Source organism: Corvus hawaiiensis, chromosome 7 (assembly GCF_020740725.1).
Source record: "Corvus hawaiiensis isolate bCorHaw1 chromosome 7, bCorHaw1.pri.cur, whole genome shotgun sequence".
NCBI lineage: Eukaryota > Metazoa > Chordata > Aves > Passeriformes > Corvidae > Corvus > Corvus hawaiiensis.
The window spans coordinates 13,673,668-13,699,905 of NC_063219.1; the positions used below are offsets into that span (position 1 = coordinate 13,673,668).

Sequence of the window (26,238 nt, forward strand, 5' to 3'; positions counted from 1 at the left end):
ATTATTGTCTTTATTCCCCTCACTTGTAGTATCACTTTTATGTTTAAGTAAAACTAGCAATTAGTACATAAAGATTCTTCACTGTTTTGTATTATGCTACTAGGGTACTAGGAATATGCAGAAATGGTTTTTAGGGGAGGAAAAAACCTAATTTTTGTGAGTAGAGTCACCATCAGCACCTTGATTGTGCATTACCGTGTTTTTGATTCAGCTCTTCTGCAGTTTTAAAATCAACTCATGTTGACCACTGTAATTTCACACAATCATTTTAAACAAAAGGACTGCATGTTTGAAAGTCTCATTAAACATTTTATTTAGGATTATAGATTATCCAAAGAACTGTCAGCCAAATGTAAAAAGCATTGGTTTCAGGATAATTCATGGACTGTGGTAATACAGATATATTCCAAAAATACAGTGTACTTACACCGGTATCACTTCATGTTAATATGGTTTACTTAGTTCCTTCTTGGTCTGTTATTTTGCCACAGTACTTTTCCAAATAAGAGGAGGGTGTAAAAATGCTCCTGCTTTTAACTGTGGTCCATCAAAACCTACTTTTTCAGATACAATCTGTGTATTTATTACAGGTGATAGTAGATCTAATGGATTCACTGTTTGAAACTGAAACAACTAATGCCAGCTGGGTTTTCTTAAGTCTAAATAATATTAGTCTAAGATAAGCTGACACTTCAAGTGACACGGTCTTTTTAAAAACTGTTTTGTAAATCTTTCTGGGAAGGCAAGAAAACCATATTAAGGTTACTTATCTTGCATTCATGAATCTTTAGACATATGCATGTAAGTTATTAGTTGCAGTACTTCACTTGCAGAGCAAAGGGATCAGAGATCCTTCCCCTGTCCTTTGCCATTTTCACCAGTTTTGCTCTTTGGTATTTCTTAAAACTCCTTACTCAGAACTATATATGTATTATATATATAGTCTATATATAATAATACATATTATGAACCTGGAGGTCAGAGTTCTCACTCTTCAAAGAAAAATTATTAATTCAAGCATTTGACTTGTTTGTGCTGGACAGGTCTTACACTGATCAAAAGCCAAGACACTGGTGAGGATATTCAAGTGTGGTTTCCATGCAGTTTACCAGTGTGCTGCTTTAACATCACATATATGTCATCTAACAAGTGGCAGCAACAGCTTTTTCATTTAAATGCTGAACTCAAAGCAAAACCACCAGCAGAGAAACTGAGCATGTTTGAATAGCTCTTATCCTCTCTATCAACCTAAAAGCTACTGCAACTTTTTGTATCTGCTTTTTCCAAGAACAAATTACTTCTTCTGCATTCTGTTTGTGATCCATCACTTGTTTCTACAAACATGCTTTTAGGACCAAGACACCACATTAGTTGTACTGCAACACAACAAGTACTGTGGTACAAGGCTGGCATTCTTATAATCTACAGCCCTTATTTATGAGCTACTAAAATACGGAATATTTCATCTGCCAGTAAATCTGTCAAGTTCCTCTATATCGTGCTATTTACACTGCAAACATACCAAGTCTTCATCCTAGAAAGAAGCCTGGGTTCGTTAATTAAGGACCAAATAATAAGAACTGCCAACACCCAGACTGAGGAGAGCTGAAATCTCATTTTTATCTGAAATGACACAGTAAACCAATGAACTGTTGATAAAAGCTTTATTTTTTTTTCCAATGGAAAGCAGGTAAACTCAAAAAATAATTTAGTCAGTGAGTAGTTTTTCTGTAAGTATCAGTAAACAGTTTAGTTCTTATTAAAAGGGCTATACAAATAGTCATTTAAAAGACATTAATTCAAAGCCATCAAAAAGGGAGGAAATGACCTTTCACATTAATCCCATTTGGGCTTTGCTGTTTTTCTGTGACAAATATGGATATAGGTTACCAATACAAAACCAGAAACAGCTCTCTGAGCAACAAACTCCTCCTTTCTTCGGAAGTTGATTGTGTAGAGATGCTAATAGAGAGCAACTGCTGCAAAAATCTTTGTTTTTAAAAAAAAAGTCTTCTGGCTGTTGACCTTCATGCCCCAATATCAGAGACTGTAGCTGGGTATCTGTAGCAATACAGTTTGTTGTCTGCTCCTCCACTCAGTAACAACTGATGAAAGAAGGAAACTGGGATTAATATCACAATTAAGCAAAGTAAGTACACAAAAGTTAAGGACTCAATTTTTCTTTCCTTTTTAAAAGGTAGTAGTGAATAATGAACTGTTAATGCATGACTAAAACCCAGAATCAAGGTGCAGAAGCAACTTTGTCCCTTACTCTCCTATTAAAATTAGAAGTGAAATTTTTGTAGGGAAGTTGCTTAAGCTTTTCCTGACTTTTACTGAGAATCTTGAACATTCACAGAATGGGGTTTTTTGGTAATTTTAAATACGTGTGTACCACAACAGTAGCAGAACAGCTTGCTATAGAGGATTATATAGTTTCCCCCTTCTACATGTACTGACTGCCATGCCCCAGCTGTTCCTTCATGCTGCTGCTTTAGTCCCAATGGCAGACAGCAGTACTGTGGAACATGTGTTTTCTGAGTAAGGTGCAGTGCTGTTCTTGTCTCTCCTAGTTTGGAACATCAATATAATGCTCAGTTAATGCTACAGGGCTTCAGCTCCCACCATGGCCCTTTGCAGAGTGCGGGGACACACAAAGTGACACCACCCAGACAGCACAACTACAACTGCCTGTTCTCTTCTAGCTTTGAGCATAAGGAAACAATCCATGACTGCTTTTAGCTCCGTTCTTAAACACCATGCATATAAATCGAGTAACTTGCTCTTCAGATTCTTACCCCTGCTTCTGTCCAGTCCACACACAAAACCTTGTCTTCATGAGCAGCCAAGTCATACAGAGGAGCTTTGCAACTGGTGAAAAACAGGTTTGAAGTTAGGTGAGCAATCACAAACAACAACTGGTCCCAGGAAGAAATGCTATCACAGTGCTATCAAACAGATGTGGTCAAGCAGTTACAAACACTTTGAGAGTACAGACATCGACCATGTCTGTACTCCTCTGCTTTCTCCAGAGCCGATCACATTGGTATTATCCTCTCCTACATCCCCAAAGAGAAAAGCAGCAACATTTTTCATCTGCTTGCAAACAACTTTGAGACTGAAATTCAATCAGTTGTTAGGAAGAATTTGTTATAATTTCCTTCTTCCACATGTAGATGCTGCTCAGCTGTGTGTGTTTTCCAGCCCTCTGGTAGACTAGAAGTATTTTTCTTCCTTTCATTATATGGTTGACTTCCAAAACCTAGAGGATTTTCACAAATGTCACAGGGGTTTCCAATGAATGTCTCTGACTGCTTTTGCCATTTCATGAGGGGTAGCTCACCCTGTAAGCTTACATGCCTTTGAACAGCAAGAAACACAGGTTTATTTTACCTCCTTGTGTCCCAAAGCTTCACAATGTTGTCCAGAGAACCAGAGATCAGCTGATGCTCGTGGGTAGGTGACCACTTCACAGATGTCACCCAGCCTGTGTGAGAAGTCAGAGACAGGAGAACCAAGGAGCCATCTGAATAGAAAGAGGAAAAAACACAGATGCTGAAACCAGCACTTTTAAGATGTGCACAAAATCCAGTGTGATTGCAGTTCAAGTTAAGTGAACTTTATTTAAAGTGAACAAAACTGTAAGCCACACAAGTTCTGGGGAAGAAAAAAACCCAAAGAAACAAACCCAACCAAACAAAAAAGAAACCCACTCCAAACCCCTCAAAATGTATTTTCTTGTCACTAAACTTTCTTTTTAAAGAAAGAACAAAGATGTGTTCAAGGCCAGGCTGGGTGGTGCTCTGAGCAATCTGCTCTAGTGGAAGGAGGCCCTGCCCAGGGCAGGAGGGTTGGAACTAGATGATCTTTAAGGTCCCTTCCAACCCAGACCATTCTATGAAATGTGTTTATGAAAATAAATCTGGTATAGGCTCAGTCATAATATCCACAATTCCATCTGTTTATGATACACAGTACCATGTCCAAGTGACTACTATTTCACTTTAATGATTATCAGACTAGCCTAAGTCTGAACCTTACCAAAAAAAATTTTGTTCTGCAACTGCACAGTTGCACATTTATTAGTAAGTTTACAAATAAAGGAAAAGCTAAGCCCAGTTAGATTTCTAAATTATTAGGTAAGAAATTAAAACGAGTCTTGCACCAGAATACAGAAAATAGATGTAACCTTTGTATTTAATAAAAGCCCCAAAGGGCTAGTTTCAAGCAGAGGGACCAGAAGAGTTTGTGAGATGTCTCTCAACAGGACAAAGTTCTGATTTTGAAGAACTAAAGAGACCATGCATGTTTTAGCTCACCTTTGCTGCGAGGATCCCATAGTCTGATATGTCTGTCAGTGCTCCCTGATGCAAGACGTCGACACAGGGGTGAGTAGGAGACAGAATTAAACACTTTGTTTCCTGTCTGTCAGTAAAGAAAATAATAACTGTAAGAGAGGAGCTACAATTTTACACAGCTTTTTTTTTTTCCTGTGAGCTGGACTGCAGCTGAATCTACAGACAGAGTACAATGATCTCACCAAAGTTGATTTGAGATCTCCAGTCTCAGCATCCCAGAGTTTAATGGTGTGGTCCCATGATGCGCTGCAAATTTCTTCAGCATCTGACCACAGCACAGAGGAGATGGCTTCTGTGTGGCCAGAGAGGGTTGCCAGGGGAGTCTAGAATTTAATGGTGACAGATTTGAGTGAGTTATCATCAAAAAAATCTATTATTTCAACAAATGAAAATGTCCGATTATCCTGAGACATACCAGCAGAAATTTTAAAGTCACCTTTAGCAAAGAGAAATTATTCATTGTGGCTACACTTCTAAAGAAAAATCCTGGACAAACCTGGAGTTCATCTTACCCTTGTTAGTCCCAGCTGTTCAGTTTTCTGCTTTTTCCGTGGTCTGTTAGCTGCTTCTTCCATTTCATCCTCCTCATCTGTAGGTACTGTGACAAAAGACAGGCAGACTTGAGCTAGAGGTTTTTGAATTCCATCTCCATGTAAGTAATTAAACAAATCCCCGTATCTGTGGTGCCTACAACCATCATGCAGGTGATAACCAGATCTAAAATCATGTAATTAACCAAACCAGTAACTCAGCACAGTGATGTATAGCCCTACAAACTTACATCTTACCTGCAGACCAGATCTTTAACATCTTATCCCAGGATCCACTGCAGAACTGTGTGAACAGAAACATTTTGTTAAATGTTGATCCAGAGAGACCTTGGAAGAGATTATTCTTTTTACTTTCTTTGTAGGAAAAATATCTACAAAATATCTATTTCCTTCAACACCAAAACGTTTACTTTAACCTGTCGGATAGTGAGTCGAGCTGGGAGCACTGACTCCACCTTTGGTGGGAGTGCTCATAACTGTTGAATTCCTGGGTGAAGGGAAAGAACCTCTTCACCACCTGCTTTTTCCAAGTACTCTGGAAATTTTTTTCCCACCACAACCACCGCAAAAATGTAGGTCAAATTTGAAAATATTTATTATAGCACAAAATTAGCATGCATTTAAAGTAAAATATACATTAAAATTTAACTTGTTTTCCAAACTAAATGATTCTGTGATTCTAAAGCTTAGCACTGATATAACACACCTAATTCTAAATAACCACCACTTATAACAAGACTGGAAAATTATCAGTGTGTCATAAAATCATGATGATGAATACCCATGCAGGGACAAAAAGAGGATTTTTGAGGTACAGGCTGCTAAATCCCAAATCACAAAGGTTCCTTTCCAGGAGGAGTCACTCACTTTGGTTCTTGTACAATCAACAGCCACAGACTCGACACTGCCAGCGTGTCCCCTGCAGCAGTGAAGGGCTTTCACTTTGTTTTTCTCCACGTTCCACTCCCAGAGCAGGACAGTTTGGTCCATGGAAGCGCTGAGTAACAGGCACGATAAACTATCTGAGGTAGAAAAAAGTTACACTCACGCCCAGCTCAGCTTTCCAAAGTCTTTATAAATAATTATTCTAATCCTAGAAGAAATAGCAGATAGACAGAAACTCGTATGTATTTCAGTCTACATCATGTTACCCTGCAAGTACAATTAATATAACTATATACACCAGTATTTGCAAATGGAGACTGCAAGGTGGATAGACAACAACCATCTTAAAGTAACTATACTCATTACTGTTAAAGAAGTATTTTATGCACACCATGACTTCATTTCTGACACCACTGATAGAGACTGAAATAATTACATTTAGATAATTAAATATTTGTGGTTAAGGAATGCCAGCATTTCTCCCCCAGTATATCAAACTACTACTATGTCCCTGCTATATATACTGACCTTGCTTCACCCACGCCACATCCTTCACCACTTCTGTATGCCCAGCTATTGTCATGATGGATTTTCCTTCCACAGACCAGATCCAAGCAGTCTGATCGTAGCAGCCAGTTAATATCCTACAGGGTACAGCATTTTAAGCATCATTGTCTTTAAGACCAACAAATGTTTTTATGAAATAAAGCCTCAACCAGAAACTTGGAAAAATATTAGCACAATAGCTGTTTTAAAAAAATAGCTTGAAAGAGTAAAAAAATCTTTTTGCTACGGAGCAAAGCTTCATTAAAGCCTTGCAACTGGGAGGCCAGGAGTACAGGCCAGAAAAACAAGCAGTGAGAATACTGCATGTTCTGGTAGGTGAGACCTGAGTGGACTTATATTATTTACATAATTTAAAACTTTATTTGTTGTTTGTAGTATGTTGCCAGAGGTTCTCAAAGCATTTTCAAACCTCTACTTAATATATGAACATCACCTAGTTGATTGGAAAATGAATGTGAAAACACAGTAGAAAAAGACAATTATGGCTCTCTGGCTTTTTTTAAGGAAAATCTCTGCAGAAAGGTATGCTATTCTATTTGTTGCTAATGGGCGTCACATTGGAAGTCATGGGTTTAAGCAAAAAAGAGAGATGAGGAAAACTTGCTTTCCTTTAAGAGAAAGGATACTAAACAGCATTTCTTTTGTTCATTTGTATAAGCAGTATCTCCTGTTCAGTGTCTCTAGCTGTTTTCTACCTGTGTTAAAGTCACTGTCAGTGAACTGCTTACAAAAGCAAGTAGCTGAGTGACTTGACAGGTTAAAAAAAAAAGAAACAAAGCAAAGAGGAGAGAAAAACCCAGCCAAGGGATTATTAAAGAGAGAACAGCACTCCATTTAACACCATGGAGGAACACGAATAAGCAAGACAAAACTTAGAATTAGCTTAGTGTGGTACCATTCTTCAGTGGCTTGAACAGAACTGATCCAGTCATCATGGAATATGCATTCTTCTGGCTGAGGGGCCATGTATTTCTCCACGTACTCTATTTCCACCACTTCTTCCTGAGCTCACAGACAAAATACTTATTTAGTGATGTAGTGTGTTTTTTTTAATCAATAACAGTAAAATTTAACTGTAGTGTGGTACAAATATGCAAGTTTATTGAGCAAAGGTCTTGGTATCCAAGTCACATCAGTAGAACTAAAGTATTTCGAAAAAAAAGTGTGCATTATATTGCTTTCCATATTTTTATCAAATTACTATTAATAGCAAGCTGGAAGCAAAACCAAGTGATTTCACTCTTCTTACATTCCTCTTCTTCTATATTTACTAGTACAAAACTAAAGTGTCTAAAACACTTTGCAACATTTTCTAGAGGTAATATTAATCTTCCCCATTATCCCCCACCATAAGAGACAAAAATATATATTAATGATGAACTGAGTAAGACAAGAATTTCCCCTCTGAACTGTATACAGACAACAGATTGGATAACTATGTTCCTTGCACTGCCCTGTCTCTAATCACTCTAATCACACTCATAATGGATTCAAAAATACATGGAATTCTCCTGGAAAAGTGGTCAGACAAGAAATAAAACTGAACAAGCAAATCTACCTAGCTGACAGTGCAATACCTAAATCAGATTGAAGTAAACTGGCTAAGTCTGTTCCACTGTCCTAGAAGGGGAGAAACTGAGTATGACTTACTGTGGAAATATTTTCCATTTCCATGTGTGTGACCAACGGCAATCGCAAGAACTGGCCATTGATAAGGAAGTCAAATTCCACATACTTGTGATCCGCTGAAACGAATCAGGGAAAAATCAACGTTCAGGTGTCACTATTTATTTGATACCATCACGAATGGCATCATTTTGAGACTGGTTCAGGAAAATGGAGCCAGGAAGAGGTTAAAAAAAGACCCAAACATAAATAACCCTCCCCAAAACAAGACCAAAAGCCCAAAACAAATGACAACAAGAACCAAAAACTCAACCCCTTGCTTTCTTCTCCCAGTTTTAAGGGGGCAGCCCATTACTTCCACAGGATTATTTAAGTTGAGAGGAAGGAAAATTTGCTGTTGGGGTTCAAAGAGCTGTTTGCCTCTTACTATATTTTCTTTGTAGCTATGCATAATCAAACCCCAGTGGTGCTTCCTGACTGTTCTGTATGGATCTTGCCACTTGTTACCACCAGCTAGAGCCCTGTATTTGTGGCAGCAGTAGGAAAATCCTAAGAATTTTTGGTTCATATTTCTCCCTTTGTAATGGCATAAATGACAAAGGCCCTGCATTTTGGCAGAAGCACTGCACTGTGCATTCGTTTTCTATTCCAGATTGTTTGCAATTTCATGGGTCAAAAGCAACTTGCAAAAGCCTCAAGAAGCAGGGTATGATACCACTGACCCAGTTTCTTACGGAAAATGGGATTTTCCAACAGCATTGCACGAGTGCCTTTCCCCAGATAATCTCTCAAGTCAGTCAGCCCATTTCAGCACTGACAGAATGGCTGACGTTTTATTAAAGGCTGTCATAAAACCCAAACCTTTGGTTTCATTAGATCTTGTGCCAGGTTTTGGGAACGCTTCCATTCCCATCTGCTGTGGCAGCCTGGCCTGTGGCGCCGGGCACACACAGTATTCCAGCCTTCGGAGCATTTCTCCTGGGAATGCCCAGCAGCCCCAGTACCCGCAGCGCTTCAGATCAAGTTCCAGGAGTGCCTTACTATAGGCAGCCAGGCCAAAACAGCGGGGCAGGGCCGGCTCGGGCTGTCGCCGTCCCCGCCGAGGGCCTGCGGGTGCCGCCCGGCTGTGACAGCCCACGCGGGGCCGGGCCCGGCCCGGCCGCACACGAGGGACGCCGGGCTCCGAGGGGCCGCCCCCGCCGCGAGACCTACCGTGCCCTGCCGCCAGCAGCTTGTTGATGAGGTGGCTGAGGTCGGTGGTCTCGGAGGCCGCGGGCACCGAGAAGGGCACATCCTCCACGGCGAACCTGCGGGCACAGCGCGCCGTTACCGCTACTGCGCCACCCGCTCCCGATCCCACCCTCGGCCCGGGAGGGAGGGGAGGCCCCTCACCTGCGGTTCTCGGTGCGGAACCGCGCCGTGAGCTGCGCCATCGCCGCCGCCGCTGCTGTCGCCGATACCGGCACCGACCACGTGTCGCGACGCGCCCCGGCCGAGCCCCCCCCGCGGGACCGCGCACCGCCCGCGTGCCGCGCGCCCGCCGCGCTCCCGAGAGGCCGCGCGCCGCCGCCTTCCCGGCGCCCCCCGCGCGCCCCCGCCCCGCTCCGCGCTGAGGGCGGGCGCGCGTGCGCGGAGCGGAGGCGCGCATGGCGGCGCGGCTGCGGGAGCCGAGCGCAGGTGGAGTAACGAGCCTCCGGCATTTCCCCCCGGGCCGCCGGGACGCGGCCCCGGCCGGCGCGTTCCGCCGCCCCTGCCGCGGGGCTGTGGCGCCGACGGGCGCGACGGGCGCGGGCTGAGGCGCCCTCCGCGCTCCTCAGGGAGCGGGCGGTGCGTTCCGGGAGTCCCTCGCTGGTGCCGGAGCGGTTCCTGTGCCGGCTCCTGAGGGGGGCCGCCCGCGCTGCCCGGCTGTGCCCGAGCGGGGCAGTGCCTCGTGGGGCGCCCAGGGTCGCTGGAGTGGCGCTCTCCGCGTGGAGTCACTCGGGTTGTGTTTCTCCGCGTGTCAAGCGACACACCCACAATAAACTGCCTACTAGAAGTAATAAACCCAACGCGCGGTGGACTTTAAAAGAAGCTGTAAGTGAGTTTGGTGTTTTGGGAGACGGCTGCTTGTGTGAGGAGCTGCTGTTGTGCTTGCGTTGTGCACACATCTTTTTTTTTTTCCTCCCCCACTTGTTTGACAGTCCTTCGTGGCCTCAGGGGATCAGTTGGGATTTCCCTGGGTGGTGACTCCCCTGTTGGGGCGGGCGGGTGTTGAATGTTGCTGTTTCGTGAGACTCTGAAATCTCATCTATTTCTTAAGCATGCTTCAAAGACCTGACATTGTTTGTCAGTGAAATTGACACAGGTGCATTGAAATTGACACAGGTCTAGAAAAAAATGGCTTGAGAAACCTTATAAGTGGGAGTGCCCAGATCTTCTGTGTATTCTTAACCGCATCTGCCTGCTCTTCCATGATAGAGATACGCTAAATCTCAAACCTGGTGCAAGTTAGCAAAGTTAAGTGTAACTCCTTTACTGGAGAGTATCACTCTGCCCTAATTTCCTCCCTGATATGTTTTACTGTAATTCATGCCCTTGTGAATTTGTGCCACTGTGGATGGTTGTAGAGAAATGCCCTCAGAGGGAGCTCTTGCAGAGAGTGTGTTTTCATAGTAGTAAGCTGTGCAATTATCTTAAGTCTTCTTATAAAACCTCTGAGACATTTCGCAGAAGACCCAAAAGAGATTGATGGTGAAGCATTCAACTGTATGTATGTGCTGTTAAGTATAATCAACACCCTGCATGGTGTGCTCATGGTGGTTACTTGTGTTCGCCTGCGCTAGCAGTTTCTGTGCCTGCTTGCTCTCTTTGTAGAGGTGAACCAAGGACAACAATGGCCATAGATTTCCCTTTATTTTGAGGAAAGTTCTTCCCAAATGTAGTCAGGGTGAAGGAAGTTGACCTGTGGCGTTAAAATACGCTAACCCATGATTTGGAAATGGCCCTTGAGTGCTTTAGTCGGGAAGCAGCCCGTAAAGTGGTTTGGGTGGAGTTGTGTTAAAGCTAAATCTGAGGTATAGAGAGCTGCTTGTGTGCTCTGAGGATGCAGCTCTTGCTCCTACTTTATACTGACATTAAACTTCCACATTCCTCCTTCAGCCCACTGTTAAATGTGTAATACAGCAGTGGGAATTTTTGTGGTGCTCACTTAGTGTTTATGAAGAGATACTTATGTGTTATTTAATGACAAAACATCCATACCTATACATAAATGTACAGGATTTAACTTTCCTGTTTGAGGAATTGGCTAGCAATATTTATATGAGTGTAGGATTTGTTAACTGTGTATGTATTTGTACACCTCTGTAGAAGCATATTTCTTTAAGACAAAAAATAATAATTTTTTGTGGTTGCACACAAGGACTTAGGTTAATGAAACTGGATAGTTAAACCATGAAGTCGATTTTTCAAGTGATGTGTGTGCCAGTGGTTTGCCTGGGTTACAGCAGTGATTAGACAAAATCATGGGGCAAAATTGTACCACAGGAATTATTTTAAACACAAATATGAAACTTCAGATATTTCTGGGCTGCTTATGAAAGGAAGCTGGATAAATATCACCGTGTATTTACCATACTGCTGGATTTTTTTTCCTGAGCTTTGTTATTAATCATTGTTAGATACAGGATGTTGGGCTGCTTGGGTCATTGGTCTGTCCCCATAGAGCTGTCCTTGTGTTCTGTTGTCGGGTTCCAGCATGCTCAGAGTCCGTGTCATCAGTATCTCTGGAACAAACTCAGTTTATCTCAAAGAACTAAATGTGCTGCTTTTGCAAAACTGTCATGTGTTCTCTGCATCTTTGAACTGAGAGGAAGTGGTTGAGTGATGATGAAATCTAGTGTTCTGGGTTTTGTTTTCATTTGCTGCTAAGATGCTTCAGACATTTTAACTGAAACATCTTATAGTTGTTCTCAGATCCGAAGCTCAAAAGTACTTGGTAAACATGAGGTAACTTCATTTGGAACTTGGTCTGGAGTGTCATCACTTGAAAATTGAATGGAAAAATAAATCTGCTTTAGATTAAAGTATTAATATATTGAGCATATGAGCAGCTTAACTTCTCAATGTTGTTTGTATCAGCAGGATGCTTTATTCAGCTTCAAAAGCCAAGGAGATGTGGATTTACTTTGCCTGTGTCCTTTATATCTTTGCAAAGCAGAATAAATCTGTGCTTTAAGAGTTGTACAGTTCTTTTGAAGTTACCCTCTAGCCTGTTACAGTCTCCTTACTAAAGCTGTAAACAGTTGAAATACCACAGCCAAGAAGGTCCATCTTGAGGAATTTATTTGCGTGGTGTGGTGAAGAAGATACAGCTGGTAGGAGTCATGTGCTAATGTAATGCAGCCTGTCTTTAAAATAAATACTGAAGGGAAAAATCCTGACCACCCTTCCCCCTCCTTCCTCCCAAATGTCAGGACTTAAGTTTTCTTCTATTCAGTTGGGTATGTTATGTGTGTAGTCTAGTATATGTATACTCTCGTTAGGTAGGGACCAAGTTAATTGTCGTTTTGTCCTGTTGCTTGTGAATATTTGGGATTGGTCGCTGCTTTAAAGGGTGTGTTGTGTGCATGAGAGCATTATCATGTGGCTGTGACAGTTCACTGTCCAATACTATCTGTCTACCTGAAGGGTTGTAGTGGGCAACTGAGCATCTTGAAGCTTTCTTTGGGATAGGAGGTAGATTTCTAAAATGCCGGGAGCTCTGTCTTTTTGAATTTCATCATGTGATTAGTGCCAAATTTTGTTTCACATATCTGGTGTTTTTTTCTGCCCGAAGCATACTACTGTAGACTAACAATAGTAATTTTATTTCATTTATATGTTGTCTTATAAGCCTTTAAAACAAATTGATTTACTTCAAGATGTCTGCATGACAGAGTTGCATAATGCAAATTCTGTCTGGTGATTGTGTAAGAAGGTGACTAATATATTTATAAAGCACTGCTGGCATGTGCTTAAATATCAAGTATTTTCTAGATGTGTGTGGTTGTTAGTTCAGTGCTTTTGGACATATTCAGATGAAAATGATGGGAGGGTGTATGTGTGTTTTGTATCTGTGTATGCAATGACAAATCAAGCAAATTGTCTCATATAAAAGGCTAAGCTGTACTCCTGGAGCAACATGCTGAAATTTTTCTGCAGTGAGTAATAAAGTGATAAGGAGGCAAGGATTTCTTGAGAACTTAGCTGTTATCTTGCAACAGCATTAGAACTTGTAACACTAAATTTGTAAGACCTAAAGACAACACCTATGGCAATCTCTTGGCAGAAGGCAAAAATAACCTTTTATAACCTTTTCAGGTCACCTTGTAATGGAAGAAAGTGGAGCTGACCATGGCATTGCTATGGAAGGATCTAACGATTTGTTCATAGGCAGCTGTCATGGTACAGAAGACTCAGAAACAAACGATCAGGTTTTTCAGGTGAGGTACAAATGCTTTGTCCTTTTAGATGCTTCCTTTACATCCACTCTGATGAGTTTAAAATATGCTATTTCATCAGTGCAGGGGTCTTTTCTTGCCTTTAGAGTAATACATCATGTCTTTTAAGAATGTACATCCTTCCCTTGGATTCCTGTGCCATTCAGTTTTGAACTGATGCATACCCAGATGTTACATGTAATGACAACCTTCAGTAATTATGTCCTGTTACAGTGCTGAAGAAATGCATGTTTTATTTTGTCAACCCTTTAAAAAAAAGAATACTTTATAACGTGTTGGAGTAGGAGAGGTTCAGAACAGGTGAAAATGAGGTCACATTGCTTAGTGACCAAATGTCACCAACAAAGAGTCCAGGGACAAAGGATGTGTGTAGGTATTGGGGGAGAGGAGTCTTCCATGTATTTTTTATCAGATATTGCCAGATATTTCTATTCAAGGAGATTTCTGTGCATGAATGCTCTTCTGCAGAATGTTCTTCTAACATAAAATGTCACTCAGGTAGTGATTTGTGTGCTTATGGTGTCTGCACAATGTCTTTAACACAACAAGTGCCATTTGTTTGTTGCTGCTTTTCTGGTGTAGTTCACAGCAGACAGTTTCAGCACAGAAAATTTATACCTGCAGAATTTTTGATGAAGTTATTTAGATCAAATCTGACTTTTATATAAAATTTAGAAACATTTTTCCTCATTCTTTGATTTGTAGTGTATTAATTTTTGTCACAAAAATGACAGAGTTGTTTGTGCAGTTGCTGCAAGAGATACAACAAATTGCAGCCCTTCTTGCACTGGCCAGGTGACAGTCTGACATGTTATTGTACACAGGGACTGCCTATTTTTCCATTATTTTTACATGCTTAATGTTTGTGTTGTCAGAGTTTCAACAACACAAATATTTGTGCCTATGCACTTAAATTTAATGAAAATGGGAGGTACTTTAAGACTTTGGTTCTGCAAATTTGATGAGGATAAGCTCTATTTTTAAAAGATTTTGTCTGGTTCTTGGCCTTGTGCTGCACCATTCTTGGCCTTGAATTGGAGGTTGTGTTGCTTGTGTTTCTGTGGTGGTAAAGAATGTAAAAAGTGTGTAGAGATTTTTTCTTCATAGCTAAATGCACGTATGGAAAGGCCAAGTGGAATAGTATCTGGGATTTCTTTTGAAGTCAAATTAAGTTGGTGAATATTTTACAGTTTTGGTTTTGGTGTAAGTCTTCTCAGTTTCTGGGCAGACTTGAGACATTTTAAAGTGATAAGTGGTTTTGGGAAGCAGATTTTGAGCAAAAGGGATTTTCTTTTGCCTTGGTAGAGAGGCTTCATTCTAGGAAGCAGGAATATGAATACTTTTTCAGCATGGAAATGGAGAACAGCAGCAGAGCTGCTAGTGTTGGCCTCTTGATCAGAAGGACAAGAGTTCCCTCTGAGTATACTGTATAGCACACTGGTTTTAAATGTTCTTTTCTCTTTCTTGTTTTGTTGTTTGTTTTTTTTTTCTTCATAGAGGTTGCTACTCAAAGTACATTTTACTGTTTTTCCTCTGTGAAAGCAACTAACGTGCATGGATTCCAGGGATCCGTTGTTTGGCCAGAACGACTCTCCCACAGCCCTGCCCATCACAGTGCCTCTCTCGGGCAGTTCTCCACCATTGGCTGTGCCGGCGCGGCCGCCCCAGCCACGGTCCCATTGTGCAGAGGAATTCCAGCTGGCAGAGCAGCCCAGGCAGCCCCTCTGTGAGCTGCAGCCCCTGGGAGGGCCCAGTGCACCCATGGTGAGTGTGTCTGCAGGCAGGGCTGGGGCTGTGTTCACAGATGAGGGAGCTCTTTGAAGAACTCTCTTATGTGGTGCTTTGTTGTAGCAACAGCTGATTCAGACTTTATCTCTAGCAACAAGGTGGAGCTTTTCAGTGGTACAGTTCATGCTCCAGTTGCCCTTCTTCAGGTAGGCACATTCTGTCTGCAGCCATTACTAATTTTATTAAACAACGGCAGATGTCTTCTGTCAGTATCAAGCCTGGATGCTGTAGTGTGATAAGATCTTGTACTTCTGCTGCTGCTGTTTTCTCTATGTTCCCTGGATAAGTCACTCTGGTTTTTTTTTGGGAAATCAGAACATTAGCAGTAAGCTAAGTCATTACATCTCACATTTCCCCCAGCCCTCAAATAATTTTCTTAAAATGTTGCTTTGTAATTTGTAACATCTATTTTGTAAAAAACGTAACTCTCTCACCCAGAGTCCTTTGTAATTATGGGTAAATATACCATAAGGAGTTGTTTAAGTTTTTCAGAATCCAAGGTGATATAATTTGTATTTTTTTTTTAAGTCCTGGAGCTTTTCTTCTCCTCTGCTTTTGCATGAAGTGCTGCCCATAGAGGTCAGTTTCTTAGGAGTAAAGGTCAAAATTTTTACGTTATGAGTAGTTCTGCTAGTCCATGAATGGGGTTACAGTGAATCCAGCTATGAATGGCTTTCAGGTGTTTGATAGTTTTAATAACAGTGTTGTAAGTTTCAAATAAATGTGTAATTCATTGTAGAATCGGGTAAGGTTGTGTGGTTTTATTCTTTCCTTAATTAAAGGGCTATTTTAAAAGGGGAAATTGATTTTAAGAAATGGACAATAAAGAGACAGTTTTTTTATTATGTAAAATCAAGTAAATATACAGGCCCTAATTCTAAGCAAAATATTTCCTGTTCTGGTAATAATCAAACCCAGTCGTGCTGCATGATCACCATACAAACTAATGCCATTCATGCTTCTCTGTGACTGCCTTACAGATGATTGTTGCCAGCCAGTCAGAAAATGGACAGGTGCTGCATGTCATTCCTTCTGCCCAGCCAGGAGTGACCCAAGTGATTATTCCCCCAGGTCAGCTTCTGGATGTGACCAGCACGCAGGGTGAGTTTAACCTGTGGGACTTGAGGGTTTGTGCTCCTGTGAGTAAGCACATCCTGCATGGTCTTTTTTAAGCACCTTGTTTCCTTTCCTTGGTCAGTTTTAAGACAAAATACACCCAGATTCTGCTTTCTGATTATGAATCTGGTGCCTCACACACCACACTTTCTGTTGGGCAAAGCCTTATTGAAGAAGAGCTATTATACCACCTTTCTGAAGGGCATGTGGTGGGTAGATTGGCATATCAAGCACAGAGTTGTTTCTTGCCTTATTTACCATTAATAAGGATATTTGTGCCATTGGCTGTCCTATCAGCTTCAAATTTTCACTATTTGTTTACTTCATTTTGAATGAAGTCGTTAATTCCTGTAGTGCAGACAGGCCAGAAGAACATTAAATCTTCTGTTCCAGAGATCACTGGTGATGATGCATCTTTTGTGAAGCCAGGAATGAATCACTTAGGTAGAAATCCAGTTCCCAGTCAAGGAAAACGAGATGTAACTTTCCATTCATTGGAATGTGTTAACTGTCACATTTTAAGCATGTGCACAACTGGAAGTGCAACTTTTCAGGTTTTCTCTAGAAAATGGACGTACTGAAATCTGAAAGCATTGATTATTCATCTGCAATCCTTGCTGGATGGCAGAACACTGTGTACTAGTTTGCGTTCACAGAGTAAGACTGAGAATGAGGTGGTCACATTTTGTTAAACTCTCAAATGTTTTTTAAACTGTTTTTCATTCTCTCTATAAAATTCTCAAAATTTGAGCACTGGTTGAGTGTTCCTGTGGAATGATAGCTCACAGTAAGACTAGAGTCCTGGTGCTGGGTGGATAGAAGAAAGATTTGAGGTTCAAGTCGTGATCATTTAGGGTTGCAATATCGTTTCATGACCTTGCATTGAAAGGCTTGTTCCTGCCCTAATGCTCAACCTTCCCTCCCTGTCCAGCTCTTGCAGGGGTAAGACCAAGTTTGGTTACAGCAGACTCTTACATTACTTTAAAGTCAACTGTGAGCCTTTAGTTACCAAACAATTGCTGCTGCTCTTTGAAAGCACTAACTTCCAGTACTAAATAGCAGTTTTGCATTTCCATTTTTCATTCAACATGGGGTTTGCTATCCCAGTATTTGAATACATGTTCTACAACAGTGATACAGGTGTCATTTGTGGGATTTTTTTTTGTTTGTTTTGTTTGGTTCTTTTTGTGACATACTGAGTAAAAGATTTTGCAGTTATTTGGTCTTTAAAAGACAGTTAGGAAGACTGGTCAGCAGTTTACTGTGGAGGTGAAAGAGGAAGGAGAATGGCCTGTCAGCCCGTTTCACTTGTCTGCACATGGTGGTAATGCATGGAAGGGTGCAGACTTCAGAGTAGCCTGTAGTGTCTTAAGGGCACGTCTCTGTAGGAGGAGCCTGTGCTTTGAGCCAGAGTGGTATTAATCCGAGTGCACACTTATGAATCTTCTTATAGAGCTTTCCTGTGGATCCATTTCTGTACTGTGTTAATAGCTTACCACTCTCTGGATGAGGGAAGGAAGCTTTCATAATTGAAGGGCAAAAATCCTTCATCTAAAGAGACCTTGTGTGTTTATGTTGAGACCAAAATATTGAACGTCTGCTTTCACAGTTTTCCATTATGTTTTTGTTTAACTGTACACACAGCCTTCAATTTAGGAGCAATTTTTGGCTTGTGGATTGCTCCCTATTACCAAGAAAGGCTAAAACATTTGTTCTAACAGCATGTCAGATTCAATTACAAGAGGCCTGTTTTTCTTGTTTAAGTGTTCTTTTCTAAGTACAAAGCAGTATCATTATCTCATTTTTTCTTATTTTAAAAGCAAGCAGTATGTGACTTGCAGCTGAACAAAATACTTGGGCAATCGTATGTGGATTCCTGGAAGCAGAGTAATTTGCAAGTTGTTCTGATTATTTGCTTTGTTGTGGAAGGATTCATAAGCAGTAGCACGGCTATCAGAGTCCTTAAATATAAGCAACCTTATCAAGTGTATCTTCATATTTGTGCCAGGAGTTTGAGCACTGATTCACAACGATTAGATTACTTTATCACCTATAAAACTTCTTTCCTATGTCAAAAGGCTTGCTTTAACAGCACACAAAGTTTAATCACAGCTTGTTTTTCCCCATGCTACATTCAGTTATTAACCAAGAAGCTGCTTTATTTTTATAAAGATATTTCGGAAGAGAAGTGTGGTGATGGGAATCTGCAGACTGTGGTGGTGGCTTCTATAGCAGACAGTGCAAGCAGTTACATTCTACATCCACAGGCATCTCTCACTGTATCGAAAAAAACAACTACCAGGTAGGTCAGGGGTTAAAAGGATGAACAATCACTTTGATCCAATGCTACCACTGCCTTTTTTTCTTGCAGTTTGTTTTTGCAGTGGTTATCACAAAATTACCATGGAACAGAGGTTATGAACCCACAGTGTTAGTGAGTGATGTGTAGCTAACTGTGTTTCCAGGCAGCTTTTGTTTGTGCCGGCGCAGTAGGGAAAGCAGTTCAAGTACCTGTATTCCAGAGATATATTCTGACCACAGCAATAGGTGGACATTTAAAGTAAATCAATGCCAATTACTGAAATGACTTTAAACAGATACTGTTACTGCCTGCCTGGAGTTGAAAGTGACCAAGTGAAGGAACTGCAGGGAAAGTTGATGTTTGAGGGAGTAGAGTTTCTTGGATGAATGTACTAAAACCTATACAAACCATGCTTCCACAAGAACAGTTACTTGTAGAGGTGAATTTTTTAGATGGAGTTTTCAATAGCTGTCATTAACTTTGAGAGCCTAATCTTTGTTCTCTGGATAACTTCTTCAGTGTCCTCTGATAAAATATGAGAAAGCTGCTGCTAATGGTGTGTGTTGGTGAAATGCTTAGGCAGATTGATCAGCTAAGTTTCCAAAGTTTGTTAGTTGTTAGGTATTCTTCACTTGATATCCACCCAAATCTCTCCCCATGCTAAATGTTGCCTACTGTTTTAATTCTGAATACTCTGGAATTCCTTTTTACTTCAAAAAATCCTCACAACCTCAACCCAACCAAATAAAGGAACAGCAACAATGAAAAGTGACAACAACAAAAAACTCCCAAAGAAGGCATTTGCTCTGTGGACTGCAAGCTGGGTTTGCATTGGTTTATGCTCTTTAGAAATCAAGTAGTAGAAAAGATCAGAGTAATCTCACTAAAACAGAAATTATATATATTCAAGAAACATGTAAAACAAAGAGAGAAGTTTGTGAATGTGTGATGTGTGAACACAGTCTGTGCATGTCAGAAAAATCATCTTGGAAGTGAGATATATTTGTGTAGACAGGGGGCAATACACTTGTTTTGGAGTAGTAAGCAGTGAGTTATCATTGTTTCTGCCCCAGAATTTAGGGAATGGAGAAACTAGGTTTAAATAGTTACTGGAACTGTTTTTCAGTAATTTAAAGTAAATTAAAATGTGCAGCATGCAACAAGTGTTCGATATTGGTTTTAATCTTCAGCATTTTACCATCATTTTGCATAAGAAAATTATCAAGACAATCAGCTGGTCTATTTCACCATGTTTTGTCTACTGTTGTCAGGTAACAGTACTAAGAATACTGAATGTTTGGAGAAGTTGAATGTAGAAAACAGTGGGTTTTTTTAATACTTTGATTCACTGTAAATTATTTTAACAGTGAAATAGAATATGAAGAAAATGAACCACAGGTTTTTAAGGCATATTGGTAAAATATCCATAGTTTGATCATATGCTCTAGGGTTATACGTAATACACTGATTTGATGTTACCTGTAGTTTAGTCTAAATTGTAGCTTTTCTGAATGTCTGTATAAACTTCTATTTTTTTTTGTTTTTTTCAGGGTAGTGGAAAATCCTTTTCCTATCCCTCTTCAACCATTGCCACTAAACACACCTGCATGGGCGCGCCGTCTCAGGAGCTGTGAGGTGGGCCACAAAGAATTCTGACTTGGTGTTTTATCATCTAGCTCTAAGATAATGGTCCTATTCTGTGAAAGGAATAAGTCATGGCTGTAGAAGTGTTCAAGCTTCCTGGTATATAGCACCGGGACTGCTAGCACAGTTAAACACATAAAATGCTGTGAAATCCCTTTCTAATTTGAGAATTTTAGAATAACTGACCATTACCAGCTCCTGAAGTAAAAAAAGTGCTGCTGAAAACCTGATACCTTGTAGTGCTGGGAAGAGCCATTGTGCGCCATGGTAGAGTTTGCTCCTGAGCTACCGTGCAAACTTTGCTGACTTCTGCAGCTGTTCATATTGGTTTGTGTTATCCCATAGAAATCAAAATCCATATGACTGGCCAGTGTTAAGTCTGAGACTTAATGCACCCTAATATCAATATTTTACTAAGGATTCCTATTTTAGATATTCTTGCTGATTTTTTTTTTTTTTTTTTTTTTTTTTTGGTCCCAGCAGGTTAGGTTACATGTGTTTGTTTTCTCTTTTGTTAAAAAATGCTCAGTCTTTATTCTGTGTGATGGTTTTTGACCTAAACAGAACTCTTCCTCTATTTGCGTATTGTTAGGTGTCTGCAGAACTGTCCAGATGACTAGGATACTATCAGCAGCTAGAATGCATCATAAGTCACTTAACAGGAAGGCAGGGGAGATGGGAAGTTTCCTGAGAGATCAACTACCCCTTCCTCCTACTATCAGACTCTTCCTGATAGATGTTTATTTTACTTTCTCTTAATACTTTTTAGAAGGAAAGCTCATACTCTCTAGCTGCTTAATCTCTTTTGATATTTCTACCACTTCTTTTTTTTTTCTTCCTATTGGCTTGGCCATTGATAACTAGAAGTTGCAGTTTGAGGGACCTAGAAATTGAATTTCTCTCAATCTACTTAGAAACAATTTTTAAAATAAATATATTCATCTATTTCTCTTGTGTTATGCCATTTATTTAATACAAATGGTACTGTCCACTCTTATGTCCACATAAGTGTTAAGAAGTCAGAAAATTAATAGCATGAATTTTTCCATGGTGGAAACACCATTTTTATAGAATCAATTTCTTAATTCAGTTGGCCAGTTAGTTGATAAAGTTCACAGTGTTTTTAGCACTATGTGGTATATTCTTTCCTGTCTTAACATCAATGTGGCTTATTTGAATCATTTATTATTGGTATTGTATTATTGGAGGACTTAGGATCTGCTTTGTCTATCTATTACAAGAAATTTCACCTGCTGTGCTTTAAAATTCACAGCAGCATTTACAGAAAAGATCTTATTTTTAAAGAAAAGGAAATAGAAGTAATGTCTGTTTGAATGTGTTCTGAGGACACATTTCCCTCTGCTGCTCAGCAGAACTGTTGCTTGTATGTGCTAATCCTCCCTGATCCACTGGAGAGAGCTGGGATGTATGTGCCTTTTTTGGGGCACAGACTGGAGACACTGGGATTTTGAGGTGTTGTTTATCTTTTAGGTGTCAAAATCTTTTGTTACTAGTAACAGAATTGAAGGGTCCTACTGAATTTGGAGATCCAGTTTGGAGAGATGCCGGTGAATACATCAGCTCACAACTCTACTCTTTCACTTGTCTGCCGGAACTGAAACAAACTTAAAACAGTGTTGAGGTCTCTGTGACTCACACAAGATGTCAGCAGGTGAAGCCGCTGCACTCCGAAGGGCGGTGACTCCTTCAGCAGTTAGTACTGCGGGCAAACAGCAGTAAAAGCTGCAGTCATCCAAATTACCACCAAGCTCTGTGTTTGGTGTCAGTTCCCTACTGCCTTGAAATGTTCAGCTTACACTTGCTGTGTCTGGGCTGCAAAATGCCTCTGCTACCCTGCTGCTGTTAGTTTCCTTGAGGAAAACTGCAGTCTTGGTGTGTGTACTTTAGGGTAAGCTTGTATGTACCTTTGCTGAGGCAAGGCCAGGAGAGAGGGAAGGAATTGCTCCTGTTTTTTGGCTTGAACCTTGGAGTTAAAGGGCTGGAGAGAATGCAATTACTTCAAGGTAATTACTTGTTAGAGAGTTAATTTCAAACCAGTTACTTTCAATAACCTATTTAGTTTTCAGTGGTCCAATCAGAATGCATTTCCTGCATGTATCAGCATACTGAAATAAAATGTTGTTGAAAACTGCATTAATTAACTATACAAAATAAGGTTAATTTATTTGTCTGAAGAAGATAGTCTCATTTGTCTGTTTTTTCCCTGCTTGTAGAAAGCAGGAATCTTACATGCTTTATGGTTTTCTTCTCCTCCTCCTCCTCTCCCACCAATTTAGGGGAAATGATCTAACTTGTGCAAAAGTAAAGCCAGAATAGGAGAGAGTGCCGTAACTTTTGCTGCTTTTCTGGCAGAACAGTTTTATCAGTCTTCTTATCTCTCTAGAATAAGGTCAGTGACCTATTTATAGTGACAGGTATAAGATACGGGAAAAAAATCACATCTGGGTTGTGCAGTACTTATTATGTACAGTGGTGCTGTAATCCCTCTTCTGAAAGGCAGTGTCCCAGGTTTCTGGAAAGAACAAAGTTCTGGTACTTCTCAGGCTGCTTTGCTTCTCCTGAATTTTTCAGATCAAGTTTTGGACAGAAGTGTTATTTATAACTTCTGGCTAAACAGTTGCCAATGTCTCTTGCTCCCCACAGCCGTGAGTGGAGCCTGTGCTGACTTGGTTAGCTGCTGCAGCAGTGCCTGCAGAGCAGCGAGCTCTGAGGTGTGAGCAGCTCATGTCTCAGTGACTCACACCTGGTGCACACACGACCCTCTGCGTCTGGCCTTGCACTATCAGCAGCACTGTGCTGGCCCAGTTCATTCACAAGATCTTCACTGGTTCTTCGTTGACTTTAGGTCTTGCTAACCACAGACCTTCTGTTTTTCTTAGAAAGGCATGAGGCTGGTTTTAAGCAGTTGTCACTAAGGTATCTGTGTACTAATCTTGGAGAGACACCATTGCTCCTTTTGCTGTCAGTATTAGTTAAACATCTGGCTGTTCTTTCACTGAAGGTGGCAAAATAAATCTATCAGACCTTAGTACTCATTCACCGTGTGTTTATCCCACAGATACACTGTAAGATTGAGCTGGCAAACTACTGTGGCTGTTACAGTTGGTTACAGCCTGACCCTGAGCTGCATATGAACAGAAGCAAGCATGGAATTCTGGGTTTTGATGGAAAGTTCTTCTCTGTCCCAGTAATTTTGTTGCTTGCTGGCTGGCCCTGGTAGACCAGCACTGAACCAACTGTGATGGCACTGAGTAGCTGGGTAACTACTTTGAGTCAAGTTAGATGCAGTTTTTGTGGAGTTGCCCAGACATTAGCAGAGTTCATTGACATCCTCATCAGTTTGCACGTGGCAAATCTGGTATATTATGTTGTGTAATGTTGAGAATCAAGAGTGCCTCGAAGGTTGGGAGGGATGCTGTGTGAGACGTTCAGTTCAAAGTTAGTGCACTAAGTAGGCGAGACAGTTACTGGTGCTGTGGGCGGGTGCATTCTGCTCCAGCTTGGTGCAGTGTGCATGTGTTGCAGTAGATGCAGAGACAATTATTAGTGATTCAGAGATTCTCTATGGCAGTCAAGTGAAAAACTTCATCTAATACTAATTTGTCTAGTCAGTGACTGCCACTGAAGTGTGTGTTGGGGGTAAACCTCAGAAGTGAAGTTGTCCTCTGGAAATCAAAGTTGTAGTGTGTGTGACTGTAACCTTTTCAGGGGTTCTTTGTGTTCTTAGGGTCTTGGATGGCTGACAAACTCGTGACCTCAGTGGGGACTGCTCTTGTGTTAGATCCTGTAGTAAATCTCTTTATGAGGATACTACTGTGGGGACAAAAATCATGGAATGCAAAAATCTGGGCCTATGTTCTCACCTGCCGGAGTCCCTGACTGCTTTTGTTTTTTTGTGTAATGTTCAGCAGTCAGGTGGGTGAATAATCCTATTATTTCCCGTCCTTTCTATGCAGAGAATTGGGGACTCGTACCGCGGCTATTGTGTGAGCGAGACAGAGTTAGAGAGTGTTCTCACGCTACACAAGCAGCAAACACAAAGTGTGTGGGGGACGCGCCAGTCTCCAAGCCCAGCCAAACCTGCCACACGGTTGATGTGGAAATCTCAGTATGTCCCATATGATGGGATCCCCTTTGTCAATGCAGGTAACTAACTTTTATTTTAATAACTACTTTCAAAATTTCAACATCAGCTCCCAACTGGCCATAAAGAAGCAGCTTCATGTTGTTCCTTAGTTTTGATAAGGTCAAGACACAAACATAAAAAGGGAGCAGCTGGGACACTGCTGTGAGCGTCTGAAGGAGTTTGTTTCCTTTTTTATGTTTTGTTGTGATGATTTCCTTTTGTCCTTTAGAAATTAGCTAAGTACCATTTGATGGGGGTTCTTGTGATGAGGTCTTTAGGCGGAGGTCCCATCTTGCTCTATTAGGACATGAAAGTTCTCACAAGGATAAGAGCTTGTTTGATTTAACTTGAATACCTTTGGAAGAGTTTGTTCCACTGGAATCAATAAACTATTCAAATTGCAACCTTTAAAGTAATAAATAAATTCAAAAGGCCAAACAAACAACATAAACATCAACAGACCTCAGCAGAGAGACTTTTGGTGTTGGGGTTTTTTTGAAATGTACGTGCAAACTTCACAGCTTGGTAATTACATATTTAGCTCATGCGGTGCGTATGTGAAATTACTAAGTTTAATTTGGATATAAAATGAACGGGCTTTAATTGCTGCATAGAGAAAATGAGTGACAGGAATGTAGGTTATGTTTGGGGTTTTTTCTTTTTTTTTCTTGAAAGTTACTGAAAAAGGGAAATGTTAGCACCAGTTTTAAAGCTTCAGCCATAAACTGTGAGATAAAAGAAAACTAAGAATAAAATCAAAGCAACATACCCTTTCTTTTCCTGAACATGCATATCAGACATCTTTAGTTTCATCTAGATCATTTGGTATCTTATGGAAACACATTATGTTGCTGTTATAATACTTTAAAAGTTTTTGGGTTTATCACTTGTGGCATAGGCAGCTCCTTGCCTGCATGCTGGAGTACACGAACTATAAATAAAAGATAACTAAATGTGACGTGGAAGAAATTTGGAAGATGTTCCTTTCTTGACCACTTCAGTGCTTTACTTGTCAATCCCTTTTGTTAGAGATCTGACTGGAAGAAGTCACTTAATTCGAGTTCAGAGCAAAACAGTATTTATTTAAGCCTGTCTGGCTTTGCGTGGGTGTGCTGTGCTAAAACTGTTATTTAGCAGTTATGACTTCTTAACTGCAAGGCTGAGCTTTTATGGGACAGCAGGGTCTGAAGTGTTGATCTAAGCCAGGAGGCTGGAAATGGCTGCTGACCTTATCTTGTGGTTTGACCCCAGCTGGAAATTACCACAGAGCTGCTCACTTATTCCTCCAGTGGGATGGGAGAGAGAATTGGAAGGGTAAACATGAGAAAACTCATGGGTTGAGATAGAGACTATTTAAAAGGTAAAGGAAAATCCACACACACAAGTAAATCAAAATCAGGATTCACTCACAACTTCCCATCCCCAGGACAGCAGGACACCATCATTTGTAATGGTTACTTGGGAAGACACTCTAACTTTGAATGTCCCCCTCTTCCTCCTGCTTCCCTTGGCTCTATATGCTGCACATGATGCCATATGGTATGGAATATGACTTTGGTCATTTTGGGTCAGCTGTCCCAGCTGTGTCCCCTCCCAGTTTCTTGTGTCCCTCAGCCTCCTCCTTGTTGGGGTGGGATGAGAGGCAGAAAAGACCTTGACCCTGTGTAAGCCCTGCTCTGCAGTAACTAAACATCCCTGTGTTATCAGCAGTTTCCAGCACAAATCCAAAACACAGCCTCACATTGGCTACTGTGAAGAAAGTTAATTCTATCCC

At 40.8% G+C, this 26,238-nt stretch overlaps 2 protein-coding genes across 15 annotated transcripts in view; one reads left to right on the top strand and one right to left on the bottom strand.

Moving 5' to 3' along the window:
* Positions 1-1,647: 1,647 nt before the first annotated feature.
* On the bottom strand, positions 1,648-9,499 carry WDR12 (WD repeat domain 12). Its single transcript, XM_048309960.1, has 13 exons — positions 9,380-9,499; positions 9,200-9,294; positions 8,012-8,106; positions 7,257-7,363; positions 6,323-6,438; positions 5,777-5,931; positions 5,147-5,192; positions 4,871-4,956; positions 4,541-4,681; positions 4,320-4,425; positions 3,394-3,526; positions 2,799-2,871; positions 1,648-2,105 (listed from the first exon to the last, which is right to left on the bottom strand). Exons 1-13 carry the CDS (start codon positions 9,418-9,420, stop codon positions 2,028-2,030), a joined length of 1,272 nt encoding a protein of 423 aa, XP_048165917.1. The 5' UTR covers positions 9,421-9,499; the 3' UTR covers positions 1,648-2,027.
* A 123-nt stretch (positions 9,500-9,622) lies between these two features.
* Positions 9,623-26,238, top strand: part of CARF (calcium responsive transcription factor) — a 38,854-nt gene continuing 22,238 nt past the window's right edge. For 8 of the 14 annotated variants that reach the window (XM_048308950.1, XM_048308937.1, XM_048308940.1 and 5 more), the window contains exons 1-7: positions 12,450-12,468; positions 13,328-13,449; positions 15,010-15,231; positions 16,236-16,356; positions 18,544-18,673; positions 20,224-20,308; positions 24,295-24,484. In XM_048308950.1, coding sequence (XP_048164907.1) covers positions 13,339-13,449; positions 15,010-15,231; positions 16,236-16,356; positions 18,544-18,673; positions 20,224-20,308; positions 24,295-24,484 — 859 coding nt within the window. In that variant the 5' untranslated portion in view covers positions 12,450-12,468; positions 13,328-13,338. Of the gene's footprint in view, positions 9,665-9,733; positions 10,061-12,449; positions 12,469-13,327; positions 13,450-14,964; positions 15,232-15,318; positions 15,402-16,235; positions 16,357-18,543; positions 18,674-20,223; positions 20,309-24,294; positions 24,485-26,238 lie in introns of those variants that run through there. The other 6 variants (XM_048308944.1, XM_048308945.1, XM_048308946.1 and 3 more) reach the window with 6 other exon arrangements.